This window comes from Bombus vosnesenskii, unplaced genomic scaffold (assembly GCF_011952255.1).
Source record: "Bombus vosnesenskii isolate JDL3184/JDL3185 unplaced genomic scaffold, Bvos_JDL3184-5_v1.1 scf7180000013409, whole genome shotgun sequence".
NCBI lineage: Eukaryota > Metazoa > Arthropoda > Insecta > Hymenoptera > Apidae > Bombus > Bombus vosnesenskii.
The window spans coordinates 383180-403702 of NW_022883031.1; the positions used below are offsets into that span (position 1 = coordinate 383180).

General features: G+C 32.0%; 1 protein-coding gene across 2 annotated transcripts in view; it reads left to right on the plus strand.

Annotated features, from left to right (window-relative positions):
• Positions 1-20523, plus strand: part of LOC117237919 (SAM and SH3 domain-containing protein 1-like) — a 370645-nt gene that overhangs the window by 331330 nt on the left and 18792 nt on the right. For both annotated transcript variants that reach the window (XM_033502359.1, XM_033502360.1), the window contains exons 6-7: positions 17645-17806; positions 18163-18219. In XM_033502359.1, coding sequence (XP_033358250.1) covers positions 17645-17806; positions 18163-18219 — 219 coding nt within the window. The remainder of the gene's footprint in view (positions 1-17644; positions 17807-18162; positions 18220-20523) is intronic.

A 20523-nucleotide genomic window follows, 5' to 3' on the forward strand; every position in this document is an offset into this window, starting at 1 on the left:
TTCTATTGTTCATTGATATCATTTATTATACATCTTAATAATGGTTGAATGGGATCTCTTTATAACTGGTTTCTGACGTCCAGCTGTGCTTGACGTATTTGCATCATTTTTAAGATAAAAGTCCATCAATTTCCTCGTTAAAATTATCTGTACGTTCTTTGTATGGTATTTCCAACAAATTATCTGAGTGTAAAACTGTGTGACATCATTAAAATAAAAGCCCATTTGTTTGTGTCTCCTTATATAAACTAATGAGAACCTTCATTGAAACGTATTTTCCATGATACTATAGCTTATGCTTTGTACTTCAACTTCTTTTCTTTGCCTTCTTGACATGTATACGCTATCTTGGCTCTCCTACGTTTCAGTTAAGTAGCCGATATGCACGAAATAGCGCCATGAGGCTGCTCCACACCAGTTGGCACTGTATCACAATTACCAGATAGTAGGAATTATTTAGCGATGTCATTCGTTCTCCCCTCCCCTTCGCTTTCTTCTTTCTTTTTCCCTCAGATATTATTTTAGGCTATTGTAGTCGTTTTACGATTTTTATTGTAGGCGTTTTAATAAAACGCATTCTTATACTACTTTTCTTGTACTCGAAAATATAACTTTATATTTGATATTAGTTAAAAGGAAAACTATAAGATTTACTCGGTCAGAAATTTTTATAAAATACTGTGTATCTATATATATTGTGTATGTACATACACACAATATTTATATATACATATATATATATATGTATATATAAATATATATTATATATATATATACATACATATATATATATAAATACATATATATATATATATATATATATATATTTATATATATATATATATATATATATATGTGTGTGTGTGTATGTATTTATGAGAATTATTTATATATATATGTATAAATTATAAATATATATATATATATATATATATATGCGCTTATTATTCTAACGAGGAATATATTTTTTTCACAGAAGAATTCGTAAGTTGTGTTATACAATTTTATTTCAATTCTTATTTATTCTATTTGCTTTATAGAAAAAAAATCCTTTAAAAGATCACCAACAAATGATTGAAAATTATAAAAATAATTCTTCCATCCCATAAACATTAAATTCTATATTTACTTTTCTCTGCAATAATCGCTGCAAATCCCAAATCCCCAAAATACTATGTTCTATTTTGAGGTAATTGTGTAATTCATACTGATTCTATTTCCTATACTAATTCAATATCCTAAATGGCATAGTTGACAGAAATGATTAAAATTCCTTGCAAAATCAAGTTTGTCTATTCTATAAGCATACTCTGTATCCCGAATTCACTTCGATCTGCAACCATCGGTACATTCAAACCCGTAAGATACGAATCAAACAATTTCCGTCCACTGGGACTGTTTTTATCGCGAAGTTGGCATTTTCTACTCGTAAAACGAAATTGTTTAACCAAATGGTATAGCGTGGAAACGTACAGGCAGCGAGAGTTCCATTTATCCCTTGATCAGCTCTTGAAAACACTCGATACGCATGCTCGAAACGGCTTCACGCAACAACGGCGAGATGCGCTTTACGGCCGTGGCACAATCTTGCGTTATCACTGTTATCAGTGATCCACAACTGGCCAATAAAGTGGACGAACGCGCGAATGCAGCCGTCGATTTTATCGCTCGAGAGATCGTCCTAGCGTCCTAGTGGCAGAATATGTTCCTATACCAGGTTCGCTCGTATTCCTAGGATACGATAATCACACGAATACCAGCCTCTAATATCTACGAACGACCTCGAGGCAATGCATTTCAATGCACCGACAACCTCTGCGCTTGATTCCCTGTCTGCCGACTGCTGCGCGTTTCTAAGTGATTCCGGATTGGCGAGCTAATGACTGTTTCATATTCATTGGCCGCGCACCGTTACCACCCTGCTGCGCTTACACATCGCATCCTCGTAACGCTTTATCGCTTCTGCTTCGTCTTCCTAATCTTTCACGCTGTTTCTAGACTAATCTTACATCCTCGGGATGGTTAAACTATGATATGGTTACGATCGGTTACATCAAGCCAGCTGTTGATTGCCATAATTGAACTTGTTCAAATACTATATTGCCATATGTAAATAACATACGTTGACTTGATGAATTCAAAAGTAATATATCGAAATATATCGCGTCGAATGTTCCGTCATCGTTTCCAAGATCAAATTTCTTAAAGCCATTAATGGAAAATGTAAACATACCCTACGTCTCAGTCCATTCAATGGTTACTCCGTGGCTGTTTCTTCCCAATAATCCCAAACTACGGTATATCGAAAAATGTTGCGGAGTGCGCTAAGAGGATCCGGTGCCCTCCAGTGTTTTTTTATCGATGCACGTTGCACAGGGTCGGAAACAAAAAGAAAGAAACAGAAAAAAAAGGAAGAGACAAAAGCAAAAAAAAAGAGAGACGATGGAAAGGAAAGCGACGCAACCAGACCGCGACAGCAAAAGGTGGGTGTTTCAGGTGCGATCGATATAGTACATCACCCTCGTCGTCTCTTGAACTCTTTTTCCTTTCTCTGCATCTGTCTCTCTTTCCTCTGGATCTGCGTGTCTTCGTCACCTTTTTCGAGCCTACGGAATGGCCGTTGTTCAGCCTCTCTTTTCAGCCTCGGCGTGAATCCTTCCTCCGTCCTTTCCCGTGCAGCAGCACGCCCTCTTTGTCTTCGCCTGCTGCGTCCCAATGAAAGTCTCAATGTCACGGTCCCTGTAATTTTCTTGTCTGAGCAGTAGCGCGTACAGCTGAAACCGGAGGTGTATCCAACGTGCTTTTCGAGCAGCTTCGTTTTAATTAGTAAATGTACACGACCAGATGAAACATCGATAAAGGAAAAGAAAGAAAACAAAAAAGAAGGATGATAGAAGAAAGAAACGTTAGAATTGTGCCGCCTTGTGCGTGGAGATTCGTGCTGTGTCTAGTGTCCTCGCGGTGTGCAGTTGCGCACGGTTCCACAGTATCGCACGCACGCGGCACGCAGTTCATACGACGTCGTCGTCGTTTCCACGGTGAGATTTTTCTAAAGTGGGGTTGATCGATTGCGGACTGTCTAGACGGTTCGTTTGAACGCGTTCGTGCTCTTTTCAACGCGCGTCACCGTCGAATCGCATCAGCGGAACAAATTGGTGGCCGCCGTTAAAGGCGAATTTTCCTAAATTAGTTAAGCCGGACAACAAAGCCTCCTAATGACCAGAAAACCCGTTTATGCGGCGTTTCGGTCGTTCTTCTTAATTCGGTTGCGATCATGAATATACAATGGCTGCGCGAAAGTATTTGGACCTTCTATGAATATATTATAAATTTCATTAGCGCTGTAATGGGACAGGCATGATTATCGTGATTATATTGGTAAAGTTTGAAACAGGTTTGGAAATTTGATGCGAATCTATATTTCGCAGCGATCACAAAAGTATTTGATCAATTATCAGTCAATAATAAATTTTGACCTGTCGCTGTTACTGTAGTCAATTGCTATCTTTTATTTGGCCCTTATTATTCTATCATGTAAAGTATCGTTTAGAAAGTATGTTATGGAAGCATGAGAAAATGTATAGCGTAATTTGCAAAATTTCTTTGGTAGAGATATAGTAGAGTAAAATCTCTGAGAGTTATAATATGCAGCTACTTTTAATACACAATACTTATTATATGTTTGAAGTGATTGTTCGTATTGTATACTAATTCTTTACTAAATATACGTTTGTAGTAAACATCTCGTAACTTCTAATTACATTTTCAGATTGGTTTCAAATTTTACTGATATAATTATGGCAATCATGTCTCGCCATATTGCTAATGAAATTTCAAAATGTTTTATATAACACACACGTATGTGTTTGAATTTGAAAATTCGGAAAGGTGGTCTTGAATGAACTAAGCAACTTTACTTTGACGCAGTTCTTTGTATCGATAAGAGTAAATAATTTTGAGATAAACAATCTAAGATAAATAAAACACTTTACATAAGTAAGAAATTCTTCTAGTCCGAAGAAACAAACTTAGCTAGTTTAATTTTCATTTACTCGTATTTACGAACGTAGTTTTGTTCCGTTTCACTCGGTAAAGAAATTTCCAGCAGATCCCTCTTCTTTCATGAGGTGTGTAAACGTTACGGTTGTACAAGATATTTATACAATTTGCCGGAGCAGAGACGATTTGCTTTGTTAAAAGGAAAAGTTCCGGCGGTATTCATTTCGTTGCTGGATAAAAAACGGGACTCGTTAGGACAGAATTGCTTACATAAAACTCAAGAATCTAACATTTTGAGTTACTTGGCTACGGTTACATATCTCCTTGCTGTATCTGTATAACAATTCATCTCTGCGTAGAACTTCTTCATTCTAATCTGGAGCAAACTATAGTATCGTCATAAAGTCCAACGGAGCGAAGAGACGTTTTCTCGTTCAATTTTAAACTATTTTCCAAATTTCATGAAAAAGCTTCTAAAAAGAAATAAAATTGTTATTCCTCGTTTTTTACATTTTTTCGACAAAGTTTACTCTCTAGGCGATATTATAACGAACGAGGTAGTCCTAAACAAAAAACTGAATTTTCTATTTTTTTAATTTTTCTATCAAAGATTACCCTTTTGACGATGGTACTCAAATTTAAATGAACAAATATATACGAAAGGTATATAGAAAAGAACCGGTAATCGCAAAAAAAAAAAAAAAATGGTAGAAAAAAATCATTATTGAAAATGATAAAAATAGAAGAATAAGTAACTGAAAGAAAATCAGGCATACTGTGCTCTAATTGCGATAGTATAGACATTGTTGTCTTTGGTGCTAACATCTGCAGACAGCAGAATGGCAAGGCTAAAACGACTAACGAAAAGTGTGAGCGCTAATGACCAATATGGTTCGCCGGTCAGTTTGTTAGGACGTGTGCAAGGATAAGTGTCGATCCTTGATTACGTGTCGGAGATGGAGCACGGGCGATTGAGAAAAGTGTGGGATAAACGGTTTTTCTGCGGGGAAAATGGGCAGCGCCGATAAGCAATTTCCGTGAGAGTTGCAGAGAAATCCGAGCTTCCAATCTTTCCTATTTTCTACCACGTTCGTGGCTAAGTTTACAAGGATGCTTTTAATGAACTACTTTTAACGATTCGCGCATTGAAAACAAATAGTGTAAAAGCAAGCATTATAAATAAGTACTTTATAAGAAAATGTACATTAGATTTTAGGATTTTTAGTAAATGAAGATTCCTCTATCATTTTCTTTCTTTTTTCAAGAGAGATTGACGAAAAGGTTAGCAAATACAAATAGTTGTATATTTCGCTATTTGATCCCTTATGCTAATCATTTTCTGACACAAGTTCACTCTGGTTGATAAATCTTAGAAAACATCTTCTATTTTTCGAAATCTTATATGTATAATCTTTTTTAGTAATGTGGCTGACGATTTCGAATTGAATTGATCGGCTGAATTTCGATCGACTCGATAAACGTGCTGAAATCCGTAAAATGGTGCCGATTGTCAAATAACGAGGTTGTTAAGCTTCTGACATACCGCAAGCCGAAAAGAGAAAGATACAGTTCGTAGGGATTATAAACAAAGCACGACAGTAGGGAAAAAATCACCCGAGCGAATATCCTGTTTCTTGTTCGTATTTTCGGTTCCTGCTCAGCCTCCTGTGGTCATATCGTAGTGATCCATGGTTTAAAACCGCCCCAAAGTCACGCACGTAAACCTTACTCGAGAAATGCTCTTTAAAATCTCTGCGATGGAAACCGCATGAAAATCCGTCCAGTGGTTCTCGTGATTAGCCCGAATACACAGATGCTTACCGAGAGCTTTATTTTACAGTATGTATAAAAGATAGATGAAGTTTTGATATTTGTTGTAAATTATAAATTTTAAATTACACGCATTTTTCTAAATAAAATTCTTAATACTTCACTTTTATCGCATAGAATGTTATATTAAATGAGTTCTTACAGTATAATCCATCCATGATTTTTTCCAATTATTTATATATATTTTTCATATGTTGTTTTTTTTATCGCTTTTACTATGTTTATTATCTACACGTATAAATATAATAAAAAACGTGAAAACCACCGTGATCACGCGGATGTATATTTACACATGCAAAATTCAGCGTCGGTATTCGTTAGTAAGATGACCAAGAACAGCTAAAGGAGAGGCTAAGAAAGAAGAGGGTAGTTTGGTTTCTTTAGTGGCGAGTGCCGTCCGATGGAAGCTTTGAGTTTCACAATAGGTCGGCTTCTTACCATGACAAGACGCCGGGCCGCACTTTCGAGTCTGCTTAATTAAACAAGATATCAGTGCTAGCCTTCAGGGCCTCTGGCGAAGGTCCTTTTCAATCCTTTCGTTTCCTTCCCCTTTTTCTCGCCCTTTTTCTTGCGCTACCCCTTGCTTTCTGCCACTCTTCTCTATCGAACTCTTCAACCCGAACTCTCAGCCAGCTCTTTCCACGTGTTCGTTTCCTTAATGACGACTTCTTTCTTTTCCTTCAATATTTTTCTCTCTATTCCCTTCCCTTTTTTTCGTTCGCTTTAAGCTCGATTTTAATTTTTGTTTGCGCTCTTCTTCCAACTTGGCGTAGTTTTTGTTATGTTTATCTCTTTCCTTTTACTTACGTTTATATTAATTTTACTATGAATTCGTACCGAAGATATTTTATGCAGTTGTCTTCTATCAGTGTTTCTACATATTCAATAATTTTTATTTATTTTTGCACTTAGTAATACAATTCATTGTGTGAAATGTATGAATCACGATGTCTAATTACGTGCGTATCATAAATATGCGATACAAATTAGAATATTGGATTATTGGACGTGAAACATTTTAAGTGTATTTGTTGTGGCACGAAATAACAATCGTTTCAAATCAGCAACCATTTGGGAGCAGTTGCGACCTTCGAATAAAGTTGATCATTTTATTGTGAATTAAAATGACCGGTGCTGCGCAACTTATTAAATACTAATAATAAGTTACATGATGTGAATTTATTAAGAAATATTTATGGAGCTCCGTTCGTTTCTCTGAAAATATCTTATGTCTTATGTCAATGTTAGTGTATTTATGTCGGTGAGTTTGTGCTGTCATAGTTTTTTGTTCGATGTATTTGCGAGGGTGCAATTTTTTGATGCGTAGATGGAAGAAGACAAAATGCACTTTCTTGCCCTTCTGATTCGCTTCAGTAACTTAGTGGTGAACAATGGATACAATTTAGTTGGTAACTGCACGTGACAAACACGTGCTGTTCCAGGACATGACTTCCAGGATTATTGCTGGTCCTTTATAAATCCAACTTTCTACGACTAAAAGCAGTCTACAAAGTCGTTCTATTTCTAAAATTACGTGTCCAAAAAATACTGCACTGCTCAATGTTATTGTAATAAAAGACGATATCAACTACTCGTAAAACATTTCATGTGTACTTGAATATTTAGTTGTCTGCGATTGAAAATTCCGAAAATGTAAGTTAACGAGTGCCTTCAATTCATTTAACTGGATTATGACTTTATCTTCGGTCAAGATATGTAATTTGAAGAAGTATATTGAATCTTCTGTGATAAGAAATACAAGACACCATTTTATGAAAAATGTCAATACGACTCAATCATAGTATATCATAATACAACTCAAGTTATTTTGAATATTATTTTGAATAGCAATAAGTCACAGCACCATGATTCTCAACTGGACACTCAATAATCAACATCGTCCTTAATAAGCTAGCTCTTTTAACATTTTGACAATAATTGCGCGAACCATCAAGAGAATGTAATAAGAAAATTATCATGAGAAACGTCCAAACCATAGAACGGTCGGTCTATAAATCTGAGATGACTCATTGTCAGATAAGTGGTGAAATATTGCTTTTAAACGAAAGTAACCGAATTTATCAGATACCTCAGTAAGCAAATTTATTTCAGAAATATAAATTAAACTGTGTTTATTTGATAAGAGAATCTACTGTACGTTTACGATTAAGAGAATCGCAATTAAATACTAAACCGTTATCGAAATAAATCAATGTTCACGATTAACATGTAAAAAACAATACATTTTGGATGAATAATTCGTTGATTGTGCATTTCCTGTGTCTCGTGTTTAAAATCGCCGATTCCCGATAAAAGCGTAGAACGAAAATGAACCGCTGCGCGTAAATTATACGGTCGAGATTCAACGCGTTAATTCATTACTGAATTACGTGCAATTTAAATGTTACGCGTCGATCAGGCGCGCATGGACAGCCAGGTTTAGAATTGATCTCTGAAAACTGCTGCCAGTGCACGTTGATAAATTATAGACTATCGAACTGAGAAAATATATTTGTGACTTGAATTTTTAAAAAATGTTTTAGGAATTACTTGGCACTAGTGGATTTTGAAAATGCACCAATAAATTGCAGGATATTTAGATTTTTAACTTTTAGCTGACCTTCTCTTAAAAATAGTTTCAAAAAATTGCGTTTTTAAAATATTTAGAAAGAAAAACGAACAGATATTAAAATACAGCATCATGAGAATAATATAAATCATTATTGATTAAACCTTACGTCTCTGAAGCAATAAATATACGCAATTAAGTATACTAATTGAAAGAGTAATGGGAATAAATAGATTTGTCTACAAGACATGAAATACAATTTACACTATTATAATGTCGTCGGTTACTGAAATTCGCAAAAATATATTTATTGGACTTCTTCAATTATTTTCTTGATACTATTATTTTCTATGTAGCAATTATGTTTTTTTTTCAAACTATCTTGCTAATATGTATTTCCTTCAATTATACTTTGATTGTAGGTTTCGAGCTTTGTAATTCCTGTTATTTCAAACAAAATAATAATTTTGTCTAACTATCTGATTAATATCTTCCAAAGTGTTAATACTTTATTTCTATAATTCTTAATTCTATGTTTCAGGCAAATATAAAATTGCAATCATATTGCGTGTGAAAAACTATTGAAACTGAAAACTTTCAATCTCTCAAAATGTTGATTAACATGTATTTGTATGAAGTATATTAAGTAATTCACAAACTAAGTTCACACATTGGTATAGAGTATCTAATTATCATTACGAGAATGAGCTTTTAACTCGAGAATCAAAGTTCCGCAGTGTTTACTACATTATGCAGTTATGGTTATAAAGAATCTAAACGATAATATGCTTAGTCATCTAACTGCTTGCTTAACTATGTTCTCGCTTATCTGAAGTTTCATACAGGAAAGCGTGCCGTTTAAACGGTTCAACTTTAATTAAATTGGTTACAACCAATTACGCGTATATTATTCCAAAAGAGCTGTTTTGCCAACAGAAATAACCTCGAAACGAGTTGCAGCTACTGCGGCAACCCATATTACAATCTGAAAGTTCTATTATGCGATCTAAACTAATTATTTATGTAGATTGTGAGGTAGAAATAACAATGAACAATACAGTTGAAACAAAAAAGTGTATTGGCGTTATATTGCGTATTTTACTTGTGTCAGTCGCGAACAAAGCTGTTATCAAATAATAGAGTAGCATAGCTTATTCTATATTTATTTAATCTCTGATCACTTATGGATAAATCTACTTATTCTATCACTTATTTGGTATATTTTATATCTCTTTAATTTTACATCTGATGATTTATCGATAAATCTACGTATTTCATCGCTCATGCATTATTAAAACAATCCATCTTCCTTTCCATAAAATATACGTTGCCTCGATAAATATAGTCTCAAAAATTCAACCTTTTGTAATTATAGTATACTATATTTAGTGTTAACAAGTAATCTATTTAAAAGGAACCTATCAAAGTTGAAGTCAGGAAGAATCAATCCAAATATTGAACATCAGTAAGATTAAATAAATTTCAAAATTCTATCCTAGCTATATTCTGTGTTTAATCTATACCATACGATATTTATTACAATTTTGTTGGGATAATTTTTTAATTGCACAGACAAAGAAAACAGAAAAAATATGTTTAATATTATTCTGTAAAAAATTCGTTAATAAAAGCTTAAAATGACATCTAATAAGAATATGCAAACAGGAATATATTAACAAATTCATTGATATCAGGACAGATAGAAGAATGAAGAGCGACAAAATGGATATATGTACCATCTGTTCAATTGTCGTGACAAAACGTACTGAAATCGGCATTGTGAGCTACTTGTCGCAAGACAGCTTACTAAATTTGCATGAAATATGATTGCATACTCATGACATATATCTTCCATATCGCGTAAAACATTTTGACGAGAACCATAGCTCTTTCCGTGACCACGCCGTTTCATTTGCATCGATGTATCCTGAACGATTTTCTGTATCGGTTGAAAGATACCTAGATGTATATATGTGTGTGATATTTCTATGTCCAGATATTACCCAAAGTAAAGTACTATTGCGCACAAAAAATTTACTTCGCTTTTTCGAAAATGCACGGAAAAATATTTCATACTTATCTGTAGACTGCGGATTCTTATTCATTTGTGGGTAATTTGAAAATGCGAAAATTTCTTTTTAATTACATCAAACAATTTCCATTCACATTCAATTTTTTAAATTTCTCGTTTATATTCTATTTCTTAAAATTCGTCGGCTATATATTATTGTAAATTATACTCAAACAATTCTTTTCTCTATTCTTTTCATTTCTACAGATTGTATTCATAGAAATACAAATTTCTAAAAATATCGGTAATCTACTTATCAATGGGGACAGTGTTTTGATGAATGTATAAGACATTTAATACCACGAATGACACAAACGTGATACAAATGTGACAATAGAAGGATGAATAATACACGTCGAGTTAACCACTTTGCAAGAAATCTTATACCTTGCAAAGAATTTAATTTTCCGTAGAAACGAATGTTAAGATTACTTTTCTACGAAAGAAAATAAAATTTTTACTGTTCAATAAGGATTTGTTTCGGTGTGGTGTAGCACACGTTTTATCACGTGGAAATCCGCGTTACCACGTCAACAATTTTCCCCGCAGCGTGTCAACGTCACATGGCCTAACTCGTTGCCTGTCTCGCGAGACATTAACGCGAGCCGTCGCGACGCCACGTCGTAGATTCGAGTTTTATTAGGTAGTTACGATATACACACATAGTCCTCGACGTGTACGTAGTTTTGGTGACGTTTGCAGAGATTACCCCCATCCTTTCGGTAAACAGAAACCACTGTCACGGTTTTGGCTTCACATACTATCTAGCTTCTTTATAACTCGTACACCTTATGTTCCACGTACCACTTTTATTTCCTAACATCTGGCTTGTGTAACTATTTATTTTTTATCATTTTTGTTTATGGAACGTACGTATTCGTTTCTTTTTCTTTATAATATGATAGTCTCACAAAACTAAAAGTTGCACGATACATTTTAATTATTAACAGAATCGTCCTGTAGGAAAAATAAATACTGTTTAAATGAGACGCATAATCAAGTCGTGAAAAATTTCTGAATTTCATCGATTTTCAGATTCACCAGTCTTTAATATAGTTCATTCTTTTTGGAAATTCATGCAGGATAAAATCAAAAAATTAAGACGGGGTAAATTCATACTATTTACAAACAAATTTATATAGGTTCTCCCATTTGAAATTTCTAAGTCGACCCTCGTTTCAGCCCCTACGGGGTATGAATATGAATCAACTCTGACACATATGTAAAGGCCCCTAGGACCTATAAAATTTGAACCCAGAAAGATTAAAGGCAGTGGCGTAGTTTCCGAATTATTGAACTGTTTCCAGTTATGCGATCAACCTTGTAGGATACAACCGAATTTACAAGAGGCGACCGATATTTTATACTGAAGCAAATTACTAAATCATACAATAGACAAACAACTAAATCAAAAATGATATATGATAAACTAAATGATCATTATTAATGTTCTGACAGATTAAAAATTTCGCGATGGACCTAAGAGCTGATAAAATTCTAAATTGATTGATGTAAAAAGAGAGCTGAAAAGTTTTCGATAAGATAACATTATCGATATGTAAGAATTGTAGATCTACTAGGTCGTCCGAAATGTTTGTTTCGTTTTATAAGGAGATAACGGATGCACAACATTTTTCGTTTTATATTATTTTATAGAATTACGTGTGATCCATTTTGTTCTATCAAAATAAAGATCATAGTGTTTGACAGATTAGGTTTCATGTTTGTATAAAGATGCGTCGTTGTAAAAGACGTGTCTGTAAAAGAAAGACACTTTTCGAACAACTTACTATTATATCGGATAAGTGTACCATATGAAGTTTTCGCTATTTTCTTGTTCTTTCAAAAATAACAAGTTTCTTCGCGAATTTTCTTATAAGAAACAAAATAAAGAATGAAATATACCTTATATTATCGTATCGGTCAATTTTTTGTCTAGTTCATTAATTTCTGTTTAAGTAAATAAAATGATAAATATAAAATATGTAAAATTTCAGTGTCTTATAAAAGAATATATTAATATAAAATCTTGATATAAAAATATTTATAGTATATATGTATCTTACATGTATCTTTCTTATATGTATCTGAATGTTATATTATATATGTATTGTCATTTTTTAAAAGTTTAAACAAGCAAGAAACATTTTACATTTAGTTGCAATTTATTGTAAAATTTACAACATTGTCGCAATACCTTCATCAGATTTAAGGAAGCCACAGATTTCTTCGCTGCAAAACGCTTTTACCTGAGTGACATGTCGAGGCTCGTGACTAGAATCTCTTTGCAATAGCTGCCTGGGATATCGAAGGACGTGCATTTCGTGCGGTCGCTGCTTTTGTAATTTTGAACTGGAAACCGCGTGCCTCGAATAACGTGTTCCTTTAAGAAAATTTTCATGTAGTAACATTCTATTCTATGGCGTTTTTGAATAGAACGATTCACCGTAATTGTTTCATAATGATCAAATATCACAACTATCACATGTATTGTCATTATTTTTATTTCAATTTTCCAGATATATTCTTTGCAGTCTTATTTTTATAATATTACAATATTGTATAAATTTCTTATATAATATCGAAAAATGAATATTATATACTGATTTCATTAGAATATAATAAGATTATTTTTTTTAACAATTTAGAGTGCTGTTTTAAATGTTTTAAATAATAAAATAATTTTATATGTATTGAAAGATGATAAACGCGCTAAAACTGTTATGATAATGCTATTTAATATATCGTATAAATACATTATTTTTCAGTTATTTTCTTTCTTAAATTGTTGTATTGTATAGGAACGATACCCAATACCCATGAAAGCCCTTACTGGATTCTTTATTGACAAGCACTTTTATTTTAGAGCCCTGACTAGAATTTTTGCGGTGCCAGCTTCCAATATTGAAGAACACACGCTTAGACCTAGGTGTACGTTTGGTGGAATTCCATCTTGAATTTGCTACTCCCGCTATTTTCATAACTTTGCCCTATCTAATTTTTTTCGTTCCATTTATTATACTTACCATGAGTTCAATTTAATTTTATGAAATCTACATTAATTTTTTTTCCATAAAAATACACATGGAAACAATGAATTTTGAATTAGAAGAGCTGAACATATTTGGTAATCGTTACGTTTATTGATTTTATTTGATTTTTATTATTTACTGATAAATTCAATTTTATTGTGTGATTGGATTGCACAATTTATTTCTATCGCTTCAGCCTACTCGATACTTTTCAGAAATGAAACTTCTTTATTGTAATAACATATTGTACATTTACTTCCGACAAAAAGAATAGCAAGTGTTATATACGCATATCTTTGTCCAGCTAAAATTACTCGTTAAATATACTGCAGAAAATTAGCTACTTTTCGTATTACAGTAGTCTTAGGATTAATATCATGGCATTAGATACCGTACAATTACACTAATTATTGTAAATTGGAGCGAAGGAAATTGTCGCCACTTTCATTAATTTATCATTTCTTGGTGTAGTCTCGTAAAAGATACTGCCAAAGAAATGAGATAAAAATGTGAGTTGTTACTACAAATTTATTTTACGAACTTCAACATCGAATTTATAATCGAATAATATTTCCAAAAGGGATCTTGTTCCTCGTTAATTGGAAAATTAACAATTGGAACGGGTCAAATTGATTAATTATTTCTTAATTCTGTATCAATTTTAATATAAAAATACTAGTGATCTGTTTTCAAACTTCAGTAAAGCTTTACATAAAAATATGATAGTCCATTATTAACATAGCGACGAGAAGAATGCACTACATAGTACATAAATAACTTATTTATCTCGCTTTTACTTTTATACACATCTCACTTTGCAACTAATTAATTAATGTTATATTGCAAGACTCGTTCCTTAAAAATTTCTTTTATACATAATTACTACGAAATGAATGAATAATTTAGAAGTTTGTTGCGAAGTAAAAAGTACGAAGACCATTGGATGAACTGGTGGTAGAAGATAAATTAATCTATTCTATTTAAATGATTAAAATGCTCTCAATATACCTTTTGTGAAAATTTCAAGCGATTTTATTCCTTACTTACCTTCTTATTTTCAGTCACTTTTTCAATATAAGTGAGTCCGGAAAAAACGGAGTACGTATCTAATTTAAAAAATATCCGTTAGGCGTACGTCTTTTGAATTGATTTAATTAGAGGTGTTTTAATTAAATTTAATTAAACGTCCTTCAAACAAAACAACAAATTGATAGTGATTTTGAGAACTGGAACGAAGATGTATGCATCAGATACGGTGAAAACTATAATGATTCGACGAAAGAAGATGATTGAATTAAATGTGTTGTCTTTTCTCGATGTATTCCTGAAGGATGTCCGATATTTAAAATTATGTCTGAGCATTGTGGCAAAAAAGGGAAAAAAACAAGTGTTTAATAAATAACTTTCATAGTATCTAAAAATGTTTTTTATTTATTTTTATAAGTAGTATATTTTGTACTTCTGTAATAATAGTAGTTGTGATAGTAGATAATAATAGAGAGTCTTCTTTTCTCCTTATTAAAAAAGCTTTTCCAATAAAAGTAGTTACCGCAAACCAATTTCATGAGCGATTATAACTTACGTGAAAATGGCCCATCTCACCCGTAGTGCAAGGAATAGCCCAGAAGCTAAAATTTTATTTTCCTCTTTCTGTAGTTATTTATGAAAATATTATGCTGCGATTCTTACATACTTCAAGAAGGATCGTTCACCACATGAACCCACGAGTGAAAAATATATAATATTCCTAAAATGCTCGATTTTTGAGTGTTTCTAAAAACCTGATCCATCTCTACCATGTTTACTCTAAATAATAGAAAATTTCTAGAAATAAAATTTGAGATCCAAGGGCGACAGGAACTAATGAAACACAGAATGACTAAAAAATGAAAGACAATCATTGAAATTAATAAAAGATACTTCGGTGACTATAAATATCTTAATTTTAATTTTTGTTAGAATCATACAATTTGTATATAAATTTTAATATTTATAACATAACATACTACAGTGTCTTCGCTCACCCTCTATATTTATCTCAGCAATTTAATTTAACAATAAGCTAAGGAAATTCCACAAATCGAAAGTTGCCAAGTATTTGTTAATATCAACTTTACGAACCAAAATGTTTCAATATTACGTAACCGACTAGTGCTGCACTTTTCCGGTTCAATAATAAAATTTCGCCGGAAGAATTTTAGGTGTGCTATAAACTCGTAACACACAGAGTTTGTTGGTTTACTCGAGTCAAAGCTCATTGGCCATACTGCGTCTAATAGCGAGTTCTAAACGTTAAACAGATTTTCCAGTGCTGGGTAAGACAAACCCTCTTTTAATATACAGATTTCTCCGTGATTTTCGTCCGTTGCGGCTCGAATTCCTAGAATTAAATGCTCGTTAATGGTGCATGTCTATGACGGATTTATACGGGCATTATCCTGTTGATGGATTTGAACCGCATGATAAAACTGTCGTTGCCCACTGGCGTCTAGTTTTTATTCACCTCCAAGAACCGAAAACTCATAAATTGCAAGGAATAAATGATTTCTTTAATTAATTAATATCATAGTTTTGTTTTGGTCGAGTTCAGACAACTGGATTTATTATTGAGCATTTTATATTTATTATAATTAATCTCAGAAGTCTACAGACTTCATAAAAAAGACCATTTGTATTTAAATAAGGCATATTTATATAAAGTCCTATAATAATATATATTTCCTACTATACTAAATAACAAAAATCTAATAAAACAGAATTTTAGTTATCTCGGTATAAAGCACATTAACTTTGTAGTACTTTTCATTACAATAAAAATGATTTTTTTGAGACGAATAAATTTAATGAAAGTAAAAAATGTAGCGAATACTATACCTTTATGAAATGCATAGAATATAAATTTATATATTAGCTTCATAAAATAAAAATAAATTAAGTAAGATTTATAGATGATATATAAAAAAACACGTAGAATGTAAATATTAATGAAAGAATGTAAATTTTAATGAAGTATATTTTAGAATATAGTACTTATGTTAGATTCGTTTTGTCATGTTCCGAGCTTTATCGCTACGTACCTTGTTTTTGACAAGAGATGACAGATTTTTCAATAGTAGCTTCTATGTTGGTTGCATAATATATTCACTTTTCCTTCATCTTAGCTATACATATGGCGTAGTATGGTAAAAGTCAACATGCTGCCAGTAAACAGGGAACAATCACGTAAATTCCCAGTCTTGTCTCTTGGAATTATTCAGTCTTAGGAATTGTACCTCTACCGTTGTATTTGCGAAGTTCAGCCTGTGAACGCAAACAAATGGTTTTAATCCGTTTAACATAAATGCCACGCGGTTTAATTAAATTTCAGCCAGGAGATAATAACCTTTGCGTTCGTGAAAATGATTTTTTTCTCCGTCCATGTCACACCTCACAAATTTTGATTTCCTGTTTTGCAATTGCCATTTGTTCCTTTTTGTTCAACCTTACCCAATTATATTCCATTCGTAATTATTACCGTTTTCGGATTTTTTAATTCTATTACTAAAATATTTATGATATTTTTCACTGTCAAATTAAGATATTCTGACGAAGAAAGTGTTCCATTATTGATAATTATTAATCATTATTATTATGTTCACCATGATGTTTCATTACCCTTTCTTTTTTAAAATATTCTGTATATGACATTTATTATTTAATGTCCCATATAATTTCGCGGCAGAGATGAATTTTCTAGTTAAAATCACGTTCGCAGCAGAACGCTCTTTACAAACGCCTAGAACGTTTTGCCTCAAGTTATCACTGTCAAAATACTCCAGTCTCTGTCTTAATTATTCGACTAATGATGTGCAGAACGAAACACTATTTCATACTTTCATTATGATTCCTAATTACACGCTCCTTAAATAATTTCGTACACAGTATTTTGGTTTCATTCGGTTATTCCTGGAATTTACCATTCTGTAGAGTAATGAAGTAAAACAATTATATCCTCTCATAGTTTATTTTTTACTTACACTGTCACAAATGTCGTAGAATAATTCATATTTAAATAAAGGCAAAGTTATAAAAATCTATATGTAAGAAAATGTTGTTGTATATAAACTTTAAATAATTTTGTATTGTTCGATTTGTTAATGATAGGTGGACACACCAGATAGTGTTCTGCAAAGTGGATTAGGCTTGGGACCAGATATGGGACACACAATTTTACGTTCTATGGTGGATCCAAGAGATTACGATCGATTAAGATATTTGCAAATGAACGGTGGTCAGCCAAATAGCTTCGAGGAAACCATACATAGGGTATGATTTTCATTTATATGTATCATTTATATTTTATAAATATTAAATGATAACTTATAAGTTACAGTTTTCATTTTATCAGAGATAATGGAAAATTGAAATATAAAATTTAATTAATAATTTTGTCTAATTTGTTCGTTTTATTAAACATTGTAATTCTTAAAAAAAAAAAGATTGCGAGTTTTTTGTTATCTTAATTATCCACGTCTTTTGTTATCTTAATTGAAATTGATTCACCTAGGTACGTTTGTTTTATATAAAATTCTTCAAAAGTTTTGAAATATCTGTTCGTACTATTATTGAATTTTTGGTCAATACGGTATGTAGAGAAGACTTTACTGGTTTATATTTTCCAGCTGAAGGTTCAAGAGGCGCTGAGAAAGAAGGAACGATTTCATAAAGAACACGAAGAGGTGAGTGCAATTTAAATTAATGTTCACTCTTCCTTTTTTTTTATATACTAATGAATTTTTGTTTGTACGAATACCAAAGAAAGGAAGTGAGTTAGATTCAATTCATAAGAGAAACGAATAAAAGCAATAAACATGATCAATTTAATGGTGCATTGGTTCAGCTTTTAGTTTTGTTATCGTTCTTATCAAAAGCTTATCAACCTTTATATCTTGAAAATTATATTATTTTCCTCTAAATATGTTATATATTTTGCTATTAGTATTATCTATAAGATATAATTAATTGTAATGATTAATGAGCAATTGACAATTAAAGCGCAATCGTATAAATGATATAACAAAGTATTATATGAAGACAATTATTTTATCGAATCACAGCATATTGCGAATGCAACGTATGTATATATCTTTCTCACAATTTCATCGAATAAATTTTGGGAATAATATAGAGACAATTAAAACGAGGATAATTTAATTGTCGAATAATTTAAGAACAGAATAAATTTAAAAATAATTTACACAATAAATGACGGCAGAGGGTGATAGAACTTATTAAAAACCCAATCTGCCTTCCGCAATTCTCTACTAATTTTATTTGAAATTGATTGTGAGAAATAATCTAGCTGAGATTTTAGACTTGAAATCCTGCATAAACATATTGATTTTTAAATACTTCTATTCTACTTTAATACAATAATGAATCTTGAATCATGAAGATTTCGAAAAATATAACATATTTTCGCAAATATTGAGTATACTCTTATAATAATACTATAACGGGCTATTTTTGTATAAAAAGAGAGCGAGTATGCAAAATTTCAACTAAATTGGCGATGAAAATATTTTGATATATCTTGATTAATTATATTATTATATATAATATATTATACGTAATATATTACATATTATATTATATACAATACATGTATACATAATATATATAATATTATATGTAATAATATAATAAGCAGTAAGTGCTGTGATAATTGTATCAAAATTATCACATGGAGATAAGATTGGTGTACACCTTGAGTAATAAGGCCAGTCTCGCAGAAGATTACTGATAACTTTTTAAAAGCACTAATCCCCTTTTCCTCCTGTTCGAGTGAAATGGACGAAACACATGTGGAAGGAAGTTGAAACTCGTAAAGGAGCTCGTAGCTCGAGAGGGAAGTCGGAATGGTATCGTTGAAGTTTGCGGAAAGGACTGGTCAAGATTTGGAACGGGCAACGTGAGGGACCAACTGGATCATCTGGGATTATTTGACAAAAGTTTCTAAGCTGCTTCGTAATAGCAGAGTTTGTCATCCAATTTACTGACTAAAATTCAGTACGAACTTTATCGAAATTTCTTTACTATATTATCTCATTTTATTACTATTGATTTATCTGAGAAACAAATTCTCAGAACTGATTGACTTTGCTTTTTACACATTTTTTTCATCACTCTTATACCTATACATTTTCAGATTGGTTTGATATTTTATCTCGTTTTTCTATATCATTATCGCTGTTTTTTTATACACGTTAGTTATTTTTAAAAGTAGATTCGTCATTCACTTCAATAATAGATTACGAAATAATGGAACTGTTTCTGGTATGGACTGGGAGTTGCATGCATAGGAGTTGTTTCTGATCAAGTAATTCTCGAGTTAACAGGTTAGTTAATTATGTTTCAACACCTCAATTCCTACACAGGTGTGAATTCGATGCGTCCGACTATAATTATCACGCTTGCGAATCACATATGTATGATCGATGCTGTAGCATTATCATCAAGTGTTACCCTCATGGGTTCTTAGTGTTGCTCGTGTCCATTTACGTTATAACTATTCATTTAATTTGTATTCAAATATTTATAATAAGAATAATTGTACTTATTACTATGAAACATATAATAAATTCAGGTATATTTTTTGTAGTTCCATTTGACATAGAAAAATATTTGAGTATTTATTACATATTCTGTTACTTATAATAATTATAGCTATCAGGGAATATAAAAATAGAAACAGAGCTAAGATACTAATCCGTGTTTGTGAGTACTAACATATCTTCGTTGAATATAATACCATCAAATATATATTCTTCCATGAATACTACTCAAACAATAAATGACATTAGTAGGGAGATTAACAGAAATGCTTTATTTCTATTGGAAATCTTAACTTCTGTCACTTATCTCGTTTTAATCGTTTGTCATCTTAACTCCGTCTAGCGATCATCCACCATTTGTTATTAGCAAGTATTATAAGAAAATAACAATGATTCAACTTCGAACTTCTCACTGAATTACTATCCGGA